This window comes from Dasypus novemcinctus, chromosome 22 (assembly GCF_030445035.2).
Source record: "Dasypus novemcinctus isolate mDasNov1 chromosome 22, mDasNov1.1.hap2, whole genome shotgun sequence".
Classification (NCBI taxonomy): Eukaryota; Metazoa; Chordata; class Mammalia; order Cingulata; family Dasypodidae; genus Dasypus; species Dasypus novemcinctus.
The window spans coordinates 46205323-46226128 of NC_080694.1; the positions used below are offsets into that span (position 1 = coordinate 46205323).

The 20806-nt window shown below is 41.0% G+C and overlaps 1 protein-coding gene across 1 annotated transcript in view; it reads right to left on the reverse strand.

Annotated features, from left to right (window-relative positions):
- RANBP9 (RAN binding protein 9) overlaps positions 1–20435 on the reverse strand; it is a 115281-nt gene extending 94846 nt beyond the window's left edge. The window contains exon 1 of the mRNA XM_058285237.2: positions 19848–20435. Coding sequence (XP_058141220.1) covers positions 19848–20382 — 535 coding nt within the window. The 5' untranslated portion in view covers positions 20383–20435. The remainder of the gene's footprint in view (positions 1–19847) is intronic.
- Between the last annotated feature and the right edge of the window lie 371 nt (positions 20436–20806).

Here is a 20806-nt window from a genome sequence, read left to right on the forward strand (position 1 = left end):
TTCTAGTTAAGGCAACTAGACAAGCAAAAAAAAAAAAAAAATTAAAGGTATCCAAATAGGAAAAGAGGAAGTAAAACTCTGTTTGTAGATGACATGATCCTACACTTAGAAAATCCTGAAGTATCCACGACAAAGCTACCTGAGGTAATAAATGAGTTCAGCAAAGTGGGGAGGGTACAAGATCAACACACAAAAGTCAGCAGTGTTTTTGTACACTAGTACTGAACAATCTAAAGAGGAAATAGGGGAAAATTCCATTTTCAATAGTAAATAAAAGATGTAAATACCTAGGAATTAATTTAGCCAAAGAAGTACAGGATCTATATGCAGAAAACTACAAAACAACACCAAAAGAAATTTTAAAAGACCTAAACAAATGGAAAGATATTCCATATTCGTGGATTGGAAGAACATCATGAAGATGTCAATCTTACCCAAACTAATTTATAGATTCAACGCAGTATCAATCAAAATTCCAAGAGCTGACTTTACAGAATTAGAAAAGACAATTACCAAATTCTTTTGGAAGGGAAAGTGCACCTGAATAGCCAAAAGCATTCTAAAAAAGAAGAACGTCATAGGAGGAATTTCATTGCCTGACCCTGAAACATACTATACAAAGCTACAGTGGTCAAAACAGCATGGTACTGGCATAAAGATAGACCTATTGACCAGTGGAACATAATTGAGAACCCAGAAATAAACCCTCACCTATTCAGTCAACTGGTTTTTGACAAACCTACCAAGTCGATGTTAACAGGACTGAACAGACTTTTCAACAAATGGTGCTGGACAACTGGATATCTATAACTAAAAGAACGAAAGAGAACCTCTATCTTACTCCCTATACAAGAATCAACTCAAAATGGACCAAAGATCTAAATATAAAAGCCAGGACCATAAAACTAGTAGAAGAAAATGTACGGAAACATCTTCAAGATCTTGTAGTAGGTGGTGGTTTCTTGGACCTTACACCCAAAGCACGTGCAACTAAAGAAAAACTAGATAAATGGGACCACCTCAAAAGTGAACACTTTTGCACCTCCCAGGACTTTGTCAAAAGGGTGAAAAGGCAGCCTACTCAATGGGAGAAAATATTTGGAAATCACATGTCAGGTAATGGTTTAATATCCAGGATATACAAAGAGATGTTACAACTCAACAATAAAAAGACAAATGACCCAATTAAAAATAAAGGGCAAAAGACTTGAAAAGACATTTGCCCAAATAAGAAACACAAATGGCAAAAAAAACACATGAAGAAATGCTCAGTATCACTAGTGATTAGAGAAATGCAAATCAAAACTACAATGAGATATCACTTCACATCTATCAGAATAGCTAAAAGACAGAACTACAAGTGTTGGAGAGGATATGGAGAGATAGAGACACTTATTCACTGTTGCTGGGAAGCAGAATGGTATAGCCACTGTGGAGGACTGTCTGGCAGTTCCTAAAGAAGCTTAATATAGACTTGCCACATGACCCTGCAATACACTACTAGGTATATACCCAGAAGAACTGAGAGGAGTGACATGAACAGACATCTGCACACAGATGTTCATAGCGGCATTACTCATCATTGCCAAAAGATGGAAACAACCTACATGTTCATCAACAGAAGAATGGATAAACAAACTGGTGTAGTCACACAATGGAATATTACGCAGCTGTAAGAAGAAATGAAGTCATAAAACATGACAACATGAATGAACCTGGAGGACATTATGTTGAGCGAAGCAAGCCAAACACAAAAAGACAAATACTGTATGACTGCATTACTATGGACCAAATTTATTGTGTAACATATTGCATGATTTTTAAAAAAATTTTTATGTAAAAAAAAGTTAATATATTTAATAGTACATAAAAGGCACTGTTAAAAGCATTATCTATATTAGCTCATTTAATCTTCATAAATACCCAATGAGGTAGGTACTATTTATTAGCATTTTACAATTGTGAAAACTAAAAGATAAAGAAACTTGCCTAAGGTCATGTTGCTGTGTAGGAATTCCAAACCAGAATTTATTTATCTGGGATTTAAATTCAAGAAGTCTGCTTCCAGGGTGAGCTCTGAACCCATCGAAGGATTTCGTTACCTTGAGTATTCTGGGATCATTTTACATTTATCTCTTACTCTTGCTCCTTCTATAGGAAAAGAGAAGGAGACTAATATTTGAGGGTAAACAATGTGCTAAAGCATGAGGTGCTTTTATATGGGTTCTTCTCACTTAACATTTGTGAAATAGGTATATTTAATAAACATTATATTTAAGAATGGATCAATTCTTACAGAGGCTATAAAACTTGCCCCAAAATAAGTAGTAGAAGCATGAATTAAATCCATGTAAAAGTTAAAATCCCAGGGAGCGGGTATAGCTCAATTGTTTGAACACCTGCTTCCTATGTACGAGGTCTGGGTTTAATCCCAGTACTTCAAAGAAAAAAAAATTAAAAATCCCATATACATTTTCCTACTATGCAAAATTAACTGTAAAGTACCATATAATCATAAATTTTCAAGGATTCATCATATTCATTAAGTTCTTCTAAGACATTTAAGATAAATTCTGTAAATGTGAAAAGTAAAAGACGTTCATTTTTCAAATTTAAAGTCAAAAAAAAAGAGGAGGAACGGATGTAGTCCATGGTTCAGTGCCTGCTTCCCATGTACAAGCTTCTGTTGTTCAATCCCCTACACCTCTTCTAAAAAAAATTAAAAAATAAATTTTTAAAGTCAGGTACTATTTTCTAAGTTAGCCTATTAATATCAGAAGTGAAAGGCCTATTTCTAACAACACTTAGCAGCATGAAGTTTATTACCTTAAATTCTGTAGTGACCAAAAAGCAACCTCACACTACCAAAGGTTAAACTTTTAAAACAACGAAGTCCTCAATGTTACATGTATTCTATATGGGTCTAGAAAATATATGTATTTATTGCTTCAAAACTCTAAGGCAAAAAGATCAGCACTTTTTAAATGCAAACAATGTTGATTCCATTTAACTGAAATGGAAAGGGCTCTGAATAAAGTGGATAGTAAATACATGTTTGTTAAATGAAAAATCAATACAAAGTGGTATCTTTCAAAGTACCCTGACATATAGAAATCTGTGAGGGGAGAGGATGTAGCTCAAGTGGTTGAGTGTCTGCTTCCCACATGGGAGTTCCCGGGTTTGATGCACAGTGCCTCCTAAAAAACTAAAGAAACAAGCAAACAAATGAAAAACCCAACTCAGGGGAGCCGATGTGACTCAATGGTTGAGTGCTAGCCTCCCATATGGGGCCCTGGGCTCAACCCCCAGGCACAGTACCTTAAAAAAAAATTCTGAGAAGTGAAACTGCTCTAATTAAAATTTTAATTAATCTTTTTGCTATCCAGGAATTAAATGACACCTAATCCTCTGGACAATGTTCCTAAGTCACTTAACACAACCACTGGTTTATTCAACTAGTCTGTCGGTTTGACAAACCAATGCATTCTTACAAACTGGTCAACCCACTCTACTTTCACTCCCTTCATTCCACCAAAACGGCTCTCACCAAGATGACCAATGACCTCCATGTGTCTACTCCACAAAACCCACAGGACGCTTTTCAGTCCTATTATCACCTGAACTCTCAGAAGCATTAGACACTTTTAACAACCACTCACGTGCTCTACCATTCCTTCTTAACCTGGTCAGGTCTTTCTCATCCTGTCGATCTCAGAGCAGGCTTTTCTCCCTCAAATATTCTTTCTCTAGCCTTCCTGACTTGGTCTAACCTCCTTTTCATTTGCCCTCATAGTAACATGTATCCCTCCCATACTTACTTGTAGATTATTTTATTGTTTTCATATTTTAACTCCTGGACGTCTTTATCACAATGACTTCCACTCTAAGTTCAACCATTCTTTCGACCCATACTCTGGATTCTGTTATCACCTGAACTATTTCACCTCAGAAATATTAAATTCTAATAAAGTCTGTTCTGTTACAACACACATTTTAAAATATTAATTAGCTCACATGCAATTAATATAGGAATGATGCCATTACATTAAGTTAGTTGGTTCTTAATAGTTTTTCTCAATATATTAATAACAAAAGAGAAAGATGTAGCTATATATAAAGGCCCTCAGGTGTTTTCTGTTTTGTTTTGTTTTTTTAAAAAGGGACTTCTATGGAAGCACATCAGTATACTACAAGTAGTACCTAGCGGTCAGTGGCTTTAGGAATTGCTAAGCTTGCCGCCATGCTAAGTCATCATGGGCGACTCTCAAATGCAGTATGGATCTAAAGGTGCTAAGATACCTCCTCCTTGGTAAATCAGTATGGACTCGTGGATGTTTATTTTATACTTTCGGTTAACCAATAGTAGTTTATTTTATTGCTCGATCGTTTCAGCTCTGGCCTTTGTAAATTTTTCCCCCAAAGCTATGTCCCTATGGCATCCTTCCATCAGTGTGGCCTTGGCTTTTGTTTTGGTGGTACTGTTGGTTTAAACACGTCCTTACTTTCTGGCACTACAGGATGCTCCAGGCACATCTTGTATTATTTCCTGACCCGGTCTAGAATTAGCCATATCTCCAACTTCTCACTGGCTCCATTCACTGGAAAACGGTACTAGGACCATTCTAGGTGTGCTCATTGCTACTGGGATGTTGTGATTCCTAGGAATCATGACAGAGCACGAAAATACATCTGTATATACTAAAACGTGTATATACACATATCCATATTTCTATATGTACTTACCTGTATTCAGGCTAAACATGCATTCACACTGTCTCCAACTGTAACGCATGACCATCTGGAGCATTCTGTCCTCCTGCTTTGCTTATCTGTAACCACCTATTTCAAAAGTGAGAAACCTGGCTCCCACCGTACATCAACCATTTACTTAATTGTTCAATTCCAGTATACATGTATAACAGTACCAGAATTGTTAACCCATATCCCCTGAGATACAACTTTATCAACTAGAGTACAGTGCTTATGTACAATTTCTTGATAAATTGTCCAGGATTTCTGGGAAGATGGTATTGGAGTAGGTAGGGAGGGCTCAACTCTCTTACAAAAACAATGGAGGAGGAGCAAAAAGCTATCCAAGGGAGCTGCTTTGGGGATCTGCAGACCACGAGAGGGCTGCACATTGTCCAGGAGGGTGAGGGACAGAGAGACAAAGAAGCCAAAGGAAAACCATGAGTTACTAGCCCCCGCGCCAGGAACGGCAGCCCCCCCACCCTCAAGGCAAACAGCCTGGATAAAGTTCGTGGCTCACTGCAGCCAACTGAGACAGCAACAGTTGTCTTCCTCCCTGGGAAGAGGGCGGGTGTGGCACAGGGCAGAGAATGGTTTCTCTACAGTGAGTGTGGCCAGCAGAACCTGCTTTGAATCTCAGCTCTCTAGCCAGACCAGAATCGGAGGTAAGTGGAGGCAGAAAGAGTCACCTCTGTGGTAAGATTCACTGATGGGCACCATCTGCTGGCAGGCCAGAACATGCAAGAAGGAAAAAAATGCTTTTTGAAGTCTCTCGTCCCAGACCCCTTGGATCTGACCTGTGCCCCGTTAATGGGTTCCTGGTCCTATTTTGATAACTTAAGCTGGGCAAATTTAAAGTCTTAGAACAGGATGAACCAAAAATCAAAACAGAACCATGAAACAAAACCACTAGGCAAGAGAGAGAAATTGACCATCAAAGTAAATTCACCAACATGAGATGCTTAAACATCATCAAAAAAATAAAAGCCATTATAAGAAACAGGAAGGCCCAGCCAAAGAAACAAACCAAAAATCCTGATGAGATACAGGATTTAAGGTAACTAATTAATGATAATCACACAAATCTACATCAATTCAAGGAGTTAAAGGAAAATATGACTAAAAAGATAAAGGACATTATAAGACACTGGTGAGCATAAAGAACAATCTGAAAGCCTACAAAGAAAAGCAACAGTGCTTACATCGTTTCTTTAACATTTAGTTTTACAGATTCCACTAATTTCCAAAGTTAATTAGGTCAGTGCCTTTTCCCCCCACCCCACTGTGAGATTCTTTCATGCATTTGTAACACTGTTAGGTTGTTTTGTCACGTTCTGCATTCTATCCTGGAGTTTCCTCCCTACCTCTCAAATGATTCTTTCAATTTGAATACACTACGGTTCACTCAATGTTGTAAAGGTCTTTCAGTTTTAACAAATACATAGAGTCATGTGTCCATAAGTATAGTAGCATACAAATACTTCTACCCTAAAAAAATCCCATGCTTCACCTATTCAATGCTTTCCTCCCAAATCCCTAACAACCACTGATCTTTTTCCAATCTTTATAGTTTTGCCTTTTCTAGAATGTAATATAGGTGGAATTATACAGTTGGAATGAGACTGGCCTCTTTCACTTAGTAGTATATATTTAAGATTCATATGTGTCTTTGTAGGGCTTGATCGCTCATTTTTTATCACTGAGTAATAGTCCACAGTATTGATATACTACAGTTTATCCACTCACCTATTGAAGGACATCTTGGTTGCTTCCAAGACAGATGATTATGAATAAAGCTACTATAAACATTCACAGCACTGGGCACTGTCAGTTTTGGGGGACTTTAACCATCGTAATAAGTAAATATTATGTGTGGAAAAAAATGATGAAGGCTAAACTCTAAATCATATTTTTAATTCTGATTAAGCAGCCCTCAATCACTTACATCTTGAAGGAGGAAACCCAAGCCCCTTATAACATGGCAAAGAATCAGCAACCTGTGCTATAGGGCACAAATGCCAGAAGAAATTTAACCATGCTTTTATTCTATTAGGATTGTTACCTTTGTTACAAACTTCCATAGGTTTTTCCCAAAAGTCCTGTGACTTTTACTACACGATTGTGTTTAAAACACGATGAGGTTTTTCCAGCAATGACTATATGACGTCACAGTAGAAATGCCTATCCCCTCCTCTAGGGTGCTCGCTCCTACCACCCATCCTCACACCTTTCTAAAGATTCACTTCCACACTTCCTCGACATCATACCCCGGGAGCTTGAATTCTCTGAAGCCTTTTTTGTTTTGTACTGTCTTCCTTTTTCCTTTTTCAGGATGGGCTATATGGATAATCACTTAAAAGCTCTCAAGTATTATAATCTATCTTCCCTAATCCTGCACAGGACACTCAATCCCTGGTGAATAAAGTCCAACGATCTTTTAAACAGACACTGTTATGAACTAGCCATGTAAATTGGGCTCTCTTCTGTGTTATCAACAATATTTTCAGAACTCTGTAGTCAATTTGCTCCCATTACCCTCAGTGGCTAATCCATACTTTCATAATTCACTTTGAGCTTTAAAGCCTCTAATCAAATTCAGTGAGCCAACTACCTCACCTACTTTATTACGAAAATGGGAGGCCCAAAGATAGGGTCATTTTCAACTCTCTAATCACCCCTTCCACTATTACCAGAAAAGCATGTATATAATCCTTTTCAAGACTAACTATTCTGTGCTCTTGAACCATTGTCTGCCGACCTTGCAAGCCTGTTATTTCATCCTGTTCCTCCTTACCTTCTCCTTCCCTTCAATCTGTAAGTGTACAGTGTCCCCAAAAATATATGCATCCTTCATAAACTTATATGTCTCTGTGCATCATTGTGCAATCACTGTCAAAAGAGCACTAGGGTTGGTGGCAAGTACAATGTACATTTTTTCCTTACGAAAATAAAAACAAGTACTGCTAATATTTATTTTACATGTTAAAATATGTTACATTTTGGATACATTTATTGGGACACTATAACCTTAAATAACATTCTCTTATCCAATTTATTTCACTTCAGTTTAATCCACTCAGCCAAACTAAAACAAGAGAGACTTATTGAGATGCTAAACTGATCTCTAAAGCAGTATTTTCCTACAGGAATCTGAAGGACAATTTTGATTATGTAAGGATAATATGGGGTTTAAGAAGCCCCTGTATTCCATTCCCCAGCAGAATCTTTGAACAACAAGCAAAAACTGGAAGAGCCATCTTCCTCGTAACTCCAGAAAACAGTTAAAGGGTTGTTGCGACAAATCAAGAAAACACAGCTTTAAAAACAATAGGAGGGAAGTGAACTTGGCCCAATGGATAGGGCATCCGCCTACCACATGGGAGGTCCAAGGTTCAAACCCCGGGCCTCCTTGACCCGTGTGGAGCTGGCCCATGTACAGTGCTGATGCGCACAAGGAGTGCCGTGCCACGCAGGGGTGTCCCCACGTAGGGGAGTCCCATGTGCAAGGAGTGCGCCCTGTAAGAAGACCCACCCAGGGAGAAAGAAAGTGCAGCCTGCCCAGGAATGGCGCTGCACACAAGAGCTGACACAACAAGATGATGCAACAAAAAGAAACACAGATTCCCAGTGCCACTGATAAGGATAGAAGCGGTCACAGAAGAACACACAGTGAATGGACACAGAGAGCAGACAACTGGGGGGCGGGGGAAGGGGAGAGAAAGAAATAAAAAAATAAATCTTAGGAAAAAAAAACAGTAGGAGCCCAACTGGACCAAGATGCCAAGCAAGACATTTCTGGGATCTGCACCCCAGCCCACCCCCCCAGAGGCTTTACAAGCAACGAGAACTGGCAGAGCCACCTTTCTCAAAGCTCTAGAAAACAGTAAAGGACTGTAGTAACAGGGCAAGTGCCAAATCAAGAGAAAAGCTACTTAAAAGCAGGAGGATTTTATGGTGCACTAGCAGGCAGTTTCCCCCCACCAGTCAATGGCTCAGCACAGAGCCAGCCCACACTCCTAGTTTGCTTTCTTGGTATCAGCAATGTACAGTTAAATCTGTCTGGGGGTGGCCCTTGGGACTCACCAACTCAGGACTGGCCCTGCACATAGAAGGCAGCTTACAGAGCCCTCTAGCAGAGCACTGTGGGACAGCAGTCAAGCAGTGCTTCCTGGGGCAAGAGACTGCCGGCTACAAAACATGTAACATGGTGCTGGACAGTGAGGACAAGAGGGGACATTTGTATGTGTGTAAACTGGAGAATTCCTACCTAATCAATATGCATGTACAGAGAGGATCAGGTAGGCCCTAAGCTTTGGCCTGGAACTGTATGGATCTCCTTCAGATAAGCCCTGAAGGAGAGCACTCAGCACAGGTGAATCTGCAAAGACCAGCCAAGGACAACTCCTTCATAACACTAGCTGGACACAACTTAAGGAACAGATACCTCAGAATCCAAATTCCAGCAATAACACACTAAGATAGTAAAATGTCCAAATTTCAACAAAAGGTTACAAAACATGCAAATAAACAGGAAGCAATGGTCCAGGCAAAGGAGGAAAAGATTAAAGCATTAGAAACCATCAATGAGGATTATCAGACCTGGAACAAACAAAAGACTTTTAAAAATGGTCCTAAATATGCTCAAAGAACTAAAGGAAAACATGGACAAAGAACTAAAGGAAGTCAGGAAAACAACAGATGAACACAAAGAGAATATAATAGAGAGATGAAAATCATGAAAAGGAACCAAACAGAGCCGAAGACCATACTAACAGAAAATAAAAATTCCTACAGGAATTTCACAGTAGACTGGAGGTGACAAAAGAAAGACTCAGAGAACTTGAAGATAAAACAATTTAAATCATTTAGCCTGAGGAAAGAAATAATGAAAAAAAGTAAAGAGAGCCAAAATAACCCGTGGGATACAAACAAGCGTAACACTCTGTGGGAGTTCCAGAAGTAGAAAAAGGAGAGAAAGAGGCAGAGACTATTCAAAGAAGTGGCTAAAAACTTCCCAAATTTTAACAGAAGACAAGAATATGACCATTCAAGATCCCAACAAATCCCAAATAAAGATACCCTGGAAGAGAATCTGCCCAAACACATGGTGAAACCAAACCATCAAATGCCAGGATCAAGGAAAGAGTTCTGAAAGCTGAAAGAGAAAAGCAACATGTTATGTACAAGGGAATCCCAATTACAAATGATTTCTCATCAGGAACCATGGAGGAAAGAAGGCAGTGCAACAAAATACTTAAAGTGCTAGAAGAAAACAACTGCCAACCAACAATTCTACATACAGCAAGACTTTTCCTTCAAAAATAAGGAAGAGATTAAGACATTCATGGATTTTAAAAAACTAAAGGAGTTCATTACCACCAAACCTGCCCTACAAGGGATGCTAAAGGAAGTCCTTCAACTGAAAGACAAAAGCACTAGACAGTCGATCAAAGCAGCATAAAGAAATACAGACCTCTGACGAAGGTAACCTTACAGATAATTATAAATACCAAGACCGCTGTGCTGTATTTTTTGGTATGTAACTCCACTGTTTACTCCTTACAAGTTCTAAAATGCAAATGCATAAAGAGTAATGATAAATCTATGATTTTGGACATAAAATGCATAAAGGTATCATTTGTGACCAATACAAGAAACAGGTTGCAGATGGAGGGATATAGAAACAGTAATCATATATGTATTGAAATAAAATTGGTATCACATCAAACATGATCATTGTAGATTCAGATGTTAAATTAAAGCCCCATAGTAAATACAAAGAAAATGTATGAAAAATAAATACAAAAAGAAATGAGATGGGACTCAACATGGCACACTACAAAAAAAATCAAATAAATATGAAAGGACGCATTATCAGAAGAACTGAGGGACAAATAAGATGTAAGCCTTAAAAAAACCAAATATCCAACAGGCAGAAGTCCTGCGTTATCTAGTTACTTTAAATATAAATGGGGAAGCCGACATTGCTCAACTGATAGAGCATCAGTCCGTCTACCATATGGAGGATCGAGTTCAAACCCAGGCCTCCTGACCCATGTGGTGAGCTGGCCCACGCACAGTGCTGATGCGCGCAAGGAGTGCCGTGCCATGCAGGGGTGTCCCCCACGTAGGGGAGCCCCACGTGCAAGGAGTATGTCCTGCAAGGAGAGCCGCCCTGTGTGAAAAAAGCGCAGCCTGCCCAGGAGCGGTGCCACACACATGGAGAGCTGACACAGCAAGATGACGCAACAAAAAAGAGACACAGATTCCCAGTGCTGCTGAAAAGAATACAGGTGGACACAGAAGAACACACAGCAAATGGACAGAGAGAGCAGACAACTGGGGGGAAGGGGAGAGAAATAAATATTTAAAAATAAATAAATATAAATGGAATAAATTCACTAAAGGTAGACATTAGGAGAATGGCTTAAAAAAAAAAAATAGAATAAAGTATGACCCAACCATATGCCTTTTACCAGAAACTCAAGCACAAGTTTGTTGAAATGAAAGGATGGAAAAAACATATCATGCAAATAGTAACCAAATGAGAGCTATATTATCAGATAAGATACTATATGCTGATAAAGAAATCAATTCAATAAAAAAGGTATTAGAGTTGTAAACATATATACACATAAGAGCAAAGTCTCAAACATAACGTAAACATTGACAGGTGTGAATGTTTTATGTTTTATGAAGATTTATGTTTCTATATTAAACTCCAATACACCAATTTCAGTAATGTATACAAAGGACAGACATATTATCAGTGAGGAACTAGGAAGAAAACTTGAATGATACTCTAAACCAACTAGACGTAACAGACACATATAGAACATTTCATCCAACAGAAGAACACACATTCTTTTCTAGTGCACATGGATCATTCTCCAGCATAGATCATGTTAAGTCAAAAAACAAGTCTCAATGAATTTTTAAATATTGATAATAAACAATGCATCTTCTCTGACGACAATGGAATATGCTAGGAATCAGTAAGAGAGAGAAACGGAAAATTCACAAACATGTGGAAATTAAACAACACTCATAGATAACAGTGAATCGAAAAAGAAATCACAAGGGAAAATTAGGAACCATCTTGAGGCAAATAAAAATGAGAACAGGGAAACGGACTTGGCCCAGTGGTTAGGGCGTCCGTCTACCACATGGGAGGTCCGCAGTTCAAACCCCGGGCCTCCTTGACCCATGTGGAGCTGGCCCATGTGCAGTGCTGATGCGCGCAAGGAGTGCCCTGCCACGCAGGGGTGTCCCCGGCATAGAGGAGCCCCACGCGCAAGGAATGTACCCATAAGGAGAGCCGCCCAGTGCGAAAGAAAGTGCAGCCTGCCCAGGAATGGCGCCACCCACAATTCCCGTGCCGCTGACAACAGAAGAGGACAAAGAAACAAGATGCAGCAAATAGACACAGAGAACAGACAACCAGGGGAGGGGGGGGGGAATTAAATAAATAAATCCTTAAAAAAAAAAAAAAATAAGAACACAACCTACCAAAACTTACAAGAAGTAACAAAGACAGTGCTGAGAAAAATTTATACATATCTATGCTTACATTAAAAGAATAATCTCCAACTAGAGACCTAATCTCACAACTAAAGAAACCAGCTAAAGAAGAGCAAACTAAACCCAATGGAAGCAGAAGGAAGGAAATGAAAAACATCAGACTGGTGATAAAAGAACCAGAGAATAAAAAGCAATAAAAAGAAACAGCACCAAAAACTGGTTCTTTGAAAATATCAATAAAATCAACAAAACTTTAGCTATACTGTTAAAGAAAAAAAGGGACAACGCCAATAGCTAAAATCAGAAATGAAAGGGGGACATTACTACTGATCCCACAGAAATAAAAAGAACTATACGAGGACACTATGCACTGTACACCAACAAATTAGTCTAGGTGAAAGAGTCAAATTCCTAGAAACACATGAACAACCTATCCTGACTCAAGAGAAAAACAGATGAGCACAACAGACCAATGACAAGTAAATAGAATGAATCAGTCATTAAACCCCCAACAAAGAAAATCCCAGGACTAGACAGCTTTACTGGTGCAATTTACCAAACATTCAAAGAATTAACACCAATCCTGTTCAAACTCTCCCAAAAAAATGGAAAAGGAGGGAACACCTCCTAATTAAATTCTGAAGTCAATATCACCCTGATACCAAAGCCAGATGAATATACCACAAGAAATTACAAACCAAGATACCTTATGAATTTAGATGCAAAAGTCCTCAACAAAATCCTAGCAAACCAAATCTAATAGCGCGTCTCAAAAGAATTGTACACCATGATCAAATGAGATTAATCCCAGGTATGCAAAAGTGGTTCAACATAAGAAAATCAACTAATAAGATATACATTAATAGAATGAAGGGGAAAACTACAGCTGTTCATCTCATTTGACACAGAAAAGGCATTTTACAAAATCCAGCATGTCTTCTTGATAAAAACACTTAGAAAACTAGGAGCAAAAGGAATCTTCCTCAATATGATAAATAGCATACATGAAAAGCCCACAGCTAACATGCTACTCAATAATGAAAGACTGAGAGCTTCCCCTAAGATCAAGAACAAGACAAGAATGCCCACTGTCACCACTGTTATTCAACACTGCACTGGAAGTTCTAGCCAGGGCAATTAGGAAAGAAAGAAAGAAAGGGCATTCAAATCGTAAAGGAAGAAGTAAAACTTTTTCCTATTTGCAGGTGACATGATACCATATTTAGAAAGTCCTGAAAAATGACAATAAAGCTCCTACAGTTGATAAATTTAGTAAAGTGATGGGGTAACAGGATCTACAAGCTAAAATCAGTAGTATTTCCATATACTAGCAACGAACTATCTGAAGAAGAAATCAAGGGGGGAAAATTCCATTTATAATAGCAACTAAAAGAATCAACTACCTAGGAATAAATTTAACCAAGAAGGTAAACATTGTTGAAAGTAATCAAAGAAAATCTATAAATGGAAGGACATTCCATTTGCATGAACTGAAAGACTAAATATTGTTCAGATGTCAATTTTACCCAATGAGATTTACAGATTCAAAGCAAACCCAATCAAAATTCCAAAAGTCTTTTCTGCAGAAATGGAAAAGTCAATCATATGGAATGGTAAGGGACCCTGAATAGCCAAAACCATCTTGAAAAAGAATGAAGATAGAAGACTTGGTCTTTGTAATTTTAAAAACTATCACAAAGCTACAGTAATCAAAGCAGCATGATACTGACACAAGGACATACATACAGACCAATGGAATCAAACTGAGAGTTCAGAAATAAAACCCACACCAACTGGTCTTTGACAAGGGTGTGAGGTCCACTCAATGGGGAAAGAAGTCTCTTCAACAACTGGTGCTCTTCTCATTCTACATATTCTCTCTCTCTCAAACATTCTCTGTATTTCCACTACCACCTAGAGGCGATTCCCAAATCAACTGCAACCTTGGGTTCTTTCCCAAGCTTCATATCAATTAAGGTACCGGATAACCCTTTCTGGGACAAACTGCCTCATGTACTGTTCCTTACTGAAAGAAACAGGGCCCAGACTATCCTTGTGCCAAAAGAATGTTTTGTATTTCATAACTACCTCCACACCCCCTACAGCTAACTCAACACAGATGAGCCTCTGAAGGCCACCAATCCATACCAGAGCATGTAAGGAAAACCTCTGCCCAACTAATAATGGCAACTAGTTAGACCAATCTGCTAAGTCTCTGTAGGAATTTGAAGTGGGGGAAAAAAGGACAAGCTTGTCTGTAGAGTAAGGAGAAGAAAACAACCAAAGGCAGGAGACTGTAGCTGAGTCATATTGACAGTAGAACAGAGTGAAAATTCATGGACTCCTGCTGTTGAGATCACTTAGAGCCACCTCATTCCAGAAGACCTGCTCCTGTTCTTTCCAAATGGCTTCATTCTTTGACTTGTCTTCTGGTTTCCATGAAGTCATAGTTAAGGTTCCTACTCTTCCGTATCTCCAGATATATCCTAATACTGACTTCCTCATGATCTTTATTTGACTCATGGTTCACTGTAAATACCTAACAAAGCTAGAAACCGGAGCATCATCCTTGCTATCTCTCTCCATCATTCCTTATATCCTGTCAGTGTTACCTTTAAAAATATATCACAGAAAAGGGGAGGTGGCTCAGGCAGCTGGACACCAGCCTATCACATGGGAGGTCCTGGGTTCAGTTCCCAGTACCTCCTAAAGAAGATGAGAAAAAGAGCAAGCTGACGCCACGGGCTGGCATGGCAAGCTGACGCAACAAGATGACACAGCCAGATGATGCAGCAAGGAGACACAACAAAGAAACATAACGAGACACAACAAGCAGGGAATGGAGGTGGCTCAAGCGATTGGACTCCTCCCTCCCACAATGGGAGGTTCCAGGTTTGGTTCCCAGTGCCTCAACAAAAAAAGATGAGCAGACACAGAGAGCACCCAACAAATAGACACAGCAAGCACAAGCAATGGGGGGAGATAAATAAAATTAATATATATATCTCTCACAAATATGTCTCCTCTTATCCACCCCTACCACTGATCAAGTCCAGGCCCTTATTTCTTATGTGGTCTACTATAACAGACTTTAAGGTGAATTTGCTATTTCTAGACCTGTACCCCATAATCTATCTTCCATACAACTGTTACCTGATAAAAATGGACATATGAGCATGTCACTCCCCACTTAAAATCCTTTGATGATTCCGCATCTCTTACAGAAGAAGATCTAAGCTCAATAAAATATTCTACAAGGCCTCTCAAGGATTTCTCTCCCAGCTGCTCTTTGGCACAAATTCTAAATTCCAACAACCCCAAACCATTTGTAGATCCTAACGTACACAATATTTCTCTCCTATTTTCTTTCACTCATACTTGTCCTTCACTTACAATGTCCAGCCCATCCTTTTCTCCTATATTCTACTCATCTTTTAAGGCTGACCACTGGCATCATCTCCAAGAAGCTGTCCACTGCCCACCTACTTCACCCCTTCCCAATTTCATTCTAGGTTACATCCTCCTCCTAGCTCGCACAAAAGTCTTGTTAACACTTCCCTTACTACACCAAATTATGTCCTTCGATCTTCTGAATTCATAAACATTATCTTATTCACCTTTAAGTGCTCAAAATCTGGCACAAGTAAACATTTACTAGAAGTCTGTTGAATGAATGGTGAGCAAGACCTACATATAAAGGTCTAGCAAAATATCTGCCATATAGCAAATGCTCAAAAAATTATCATTATTATTGCCTACTTTTTCTGTAAGTATGATTATTAGTGTCACTTGATGCTGGCAGTTATCAATTGGCATTTTCAAAAGCTAGATTACCCCAAATTCTGACAAAGGGATCCCCAGGAAAAGCACAGTTTGGTTTTTTTGTTTGTTTGTTTCTTTCTTTCTTTTTTTTTTTTTGAGGTATCAGAGACAGGAATTGAACCCAGGACCTCGTAAGTGGGAAGCTGGCTTTCAACCAAGGAGCCACATCTGCTGCCCTGAGTTGGTTTTATCATTTGTTTGCTTGTTGTCTCTTTTTGTTTTTAGGAGGCACCGGGAACCAAACCCAGGACCTCCTGTGTGGGAAGAAGGTGCTCAACCATTTGAGCCACATCCGCTCTCAGTTTGGGTTTTTCAATTCCATAGTTTTAAGGAACATTTTATATCACTCCCACAATTCTTAACACAGACATTTGTTAAGAATTACTAATAGGCAATATTTGTTGATATACTTGCTGAATCTTAAAAAGTACAAGAAATTAAATAAGCAATTATATTTAGGACGTGTTAAAAGACTAATGGCTGGTGATATTTGAGAAGAGAGTTAGGCATACCAAAAGTTCAGCTTACCTGATTAGATATTGTTAATAATGCTTCGATTTAAAAGTGTAATTCACTGTTTCATTGCATCCTATCATTCCCAACTTCCACTTAGCTTGTGTTTCTTCTAAGCTGTCCCAAATCAGTATAATCAAGGTGCCCGGACTTTTAGGTAGCATTAGTGTGCTCCAGTTATCTTTTTTAGTCTCAAGTATTCTTCAAAAAGTTATAAATATGATCACTGGACTTTATCTATTTGAGATAATTAAGTCAGTCTCAAACAAACTGAAACAGGCACCACTGGTACAGTGGACAGAGCACTAAATTTGGAATAGGTAAAAATTAGTTTCCAATCCTGCCTTACTTGTGAATAGGAAAATCCAATCTCTAGGTACTTCCAAATTCTAAATGAGAATTCTACAATCTTGTCCAGATAATTAAGTGGATGTTATCAAAATGCTTTCTGCCATATCTAAATTCTAAGTACTGATAATAACTTGAAAAATAGGAAAATATAATCCATAATTGAAACATTTAGACTACTCAAATTAATTGTCCTATTCATTAAGTTGGAATAAATTTCATTATAGAAAACTCTAAAATTTGTCACATTTGCACTTAATCAAAGTTGACAAGAATTTTAAAAATAAAAGAAGCCATCTTTGGATGTTTCAATCGTTGGTGTGTTCTGCTAACCAAGAGCCCTTTTTAAAAATATTAACTTACACTGTACAAATATATACTGTATTTCTCTGCAATCCAATCAACTCTGTCTGCATACCTGGCTTTGTTTAACAATAATCGCCTCAAATCATTTAACAAACAATGTCTCTTACAAAACAGTAATCTCAATTTAGAAGAAAAATACCTTAAAAACAGAACACATTAGAACAAAAGAAACCAAATACTTCTATTTTATATCAAACAGTAAGGTAAGAAGAAAAGAACCCTTATCACTCCTGAAAATACTTATGATCTTTTGAAATTCTCTAATATAGAAAAATATATAAATAGTTTTTAATGTTCAAGTTTGCAAAATAAGAAAATTCAAAAGCAGCACACTGATAAGTCTAAATAAAATTCACTCTTATTTTGCGACTTCAAAGTTTTATTACCTACTGTCCATGACAGTTCCCCTTTGCGCCATTCCTTTGCTACTGAGACAGAAGTTGCCATTTGGTATAGTTCACCCAGAAGGAAGGCACACAGGAAAACACAAACACACACACACAAGAGGAAGAGACAGAAGGGGAGAAAAGGGGACTGTGTTTGTGACAAGGGGGAAGGGAGAGACAAAGGGAAAGGGAGTAGAGAAAAGAAAGGAAAAAAGGACCTACAGCAAAATCTGTTCTTCCAGAAATAATGGTTTACAATTATAAAATCAGAGCATTTCCAGAAACTGAATCTTAGTATTACACAACAAAAAGTAATAAAAAGGCCAACAGAAAAATAATTGAGATAAATATTCCAAACTCCAACCCATTTCACATAAGCATGCACTTACATGCATCAGTTCTGTATAAAAACAGTGAAATTATCGAGGCATGTTACAGTATTAAATAAACTGTCATCGTGAATCTTAGATTTCATGGAAATTCAGAGCTGGAAATTTCCTTACCAACCATCCAACTCAACTCCCTCATCACTCAGGAAGAAACTGAAGTCCTGTCTAGTGACATGTCTAAAATCACAAATGAGTGCAGGATGCAGGAAAGTTCAGGATTCTTTGTTCAATAACCTTTCCTTATCATTCTGTCAGGGATTTCATAAGCTAATTATTAAGCATCAATCACAAATTTAAAATGAGAAAAAGTTTTGTTAAACCCAACAAAAGCTTCTGGTAGCCAGATCAGAAGTAAACACTTCATAACACAGCACTGTTCAAACAAACTTAAAAACAAAATTCAGTATTAGTTTTCACAGGGTATTAACAAAATTCCTAAACTAGTAATTTTTTAAAAAGGTCCGATATTTTTAAATTTTCAGCCGTTTCGATTAAGAACACAACATTTAAAATTGAAAGTACTTCTCTGGAACTGTGGCAAGGATAAAAGGATACAAATATTCGACAAGGCCTGTTTCTCTGCGTGATTCTTTGCAGTCAAATCATTTAGATTTCTGTTGCCATTCTCCTTTCAGATTAAATAGTAACTTCTTTATCAAGGCTCTTCTCAAATTTCAGTCTTGTATACTTCAAGAATTTAACCAGACCTTGTTTTTAACCTCTACATGCATGTCACTCTGATCTGATTAAGACCCTTCCTTTGTAGCCAATCAAAATGAGGCTGCTTTGAATGCAAAAGCTGCTGCTTCAGGTCTGGGGCCTAAAAAACTGGATTTGTTTCCAGATAGACGGGTACACTAGATCAATTATTTTTTCCAGACAAGTAAACTTGATGTATGGTATTCATCTGGGGTACCTTAAGCTTCCCATAGCAATTTATATACAACTGATACGCGTAAAGCTTTGTTTAATGTACGTGAAGCTTACGTTACAAGTAAGGGAGAGGAGGGGGGCAAGCACTAGTAGAAGGCAGTTTTGTTTTTTTAACTGCAGGTGTAAAATATGAACCCATTTCCCTTAACATAATAAATAATGGGAAAAACACAACCTTCAACAAGACTTCACGCAACACCAACACACAAATCCTGGGCATTTCCAAGGAGCTGGTAGGCTTCTGCTCCCCTAAGAAAACGCGTCCTCCTGCCGTTTCCCCTCTGAGGCTCCCAGTTGTTTTCAGTAAGCTCTACTGATGGCAAACTTGGGCCCCTTGTCCTTTTGTCCCCCTAGACGATCTGTGGCCTAATTCTGGGCGACATCCTCCCCTGATTATTCCTCCCCCTCTGTATCCCTGCTCTCCTTAAATTAGAAATCCTACCTCAGAATCGTGCGCTCCCCCTACGTAAGAAGAGAACGCCTGACCCACCACCTGGAGAACAATGTAACCCAACTCCCTAGATGCCTCTCTCCAAGCCCCAAGATTGATCTTTCGGGGAAATCCGAAAGCGAGTTCCCTGCTGTCATCCGGATCCGCTCAAGGTGTCCTCCTCCTGGCCTCGGATGACCAGCTCCCTCCGACCCGGCAGCAGGAACCCACCTTCCCTTCCCAGGACTCTCCCGCCCCCCTCGAGCGCTCCCCGGGACCCCCTCCCCACCCTCGGCGAGGCCGACCCGGCGGCGAGTCCCCGCCAGGGCGGGCGCCGGCGGCGAGTGCAGAGCCCGAGCGCGGCGGGCCCCCGCGCCCGGCCGCGCGTACCTTTGTAGTGCACCCGCAGGTTGTTCTGGGACAGGCCGATGTAGCTGAACTTGTCCTTCGGGCTCCAGGAGCGCGGCAGCGGCGTCTCCTGCTCGTCCACCGCCGGGTAGAGGCGCTTCAGCCGCCGCTGCAGCTCCTTCTCCTGCTCGTTGAGGGCCGAGTCCCCGTGCGGGAAGGGGGCCGCGGCGCTACTGCCCGCCGCCAGGGCCGGGCCGGGGCCCGCGGCGAGGCCGGGCGGCGCGGGGGGCGCGGCGGCGGGGGCGGCCGCCGAGGCGGGGGGCGGCGGCGGCGGCGGCGGCGGGGCCGCGGTGGCCGGGGGCGGCGGCGGCGGCGGCGGCGGGTGGAGGAGCAGGGCGGCCGCCGCGGCCCCCAAGCCGCCGCCCGCGCCTCCTGCGGGCGAGCCGGCCGGAGAGGCGCTGGCGCCGACGGCCGGGGGCGCGGGCAGGACGACTCCGGAGCCCGGGGCGGCGGACGGCGGCGGCGGCAGCGGCTGTTGTTGTTGCTGCGGCGGCGGCGGCGGCGGCTGCCCGGACATCCCGGCCGCGACTCAGCCTGCGGCCGCCTCCGCCTCTTCGCTCCTTCCTCCTGCGCTGCCCGGGGGCGCTGTGGCTGCGGCCGCCGGCTCCAGGCGCCCACTCGCCCGCCCCGGAAGCAGGCGGCCGGGCCGCGCGCCGAGCGGAGCGCGACGGTTGGGGGCGCGGAGGCCGGACGGGCGACGCGGGCCCCGGGTGGCCCCGAGAGAACGTTGCGGGGCGGGGGGCAGCTCGGGCGGGCGGCCCCTGGACGCGACGCGGGAGCGCGGGCGGAGGAGGCGCGCGGGGCGGCCGGGCCGCTGCTCTCGCGGCTGTTTCGCGGCGGGCGGGCGCGAGACGCTGCGCGCGGGCGGCGCCAGGCGAGGGGGCGGGGACGGAGGGCGCGAGCGGCGCGGGCGGGGGGCGGGCCGCGGGGGCCGGGGCGCG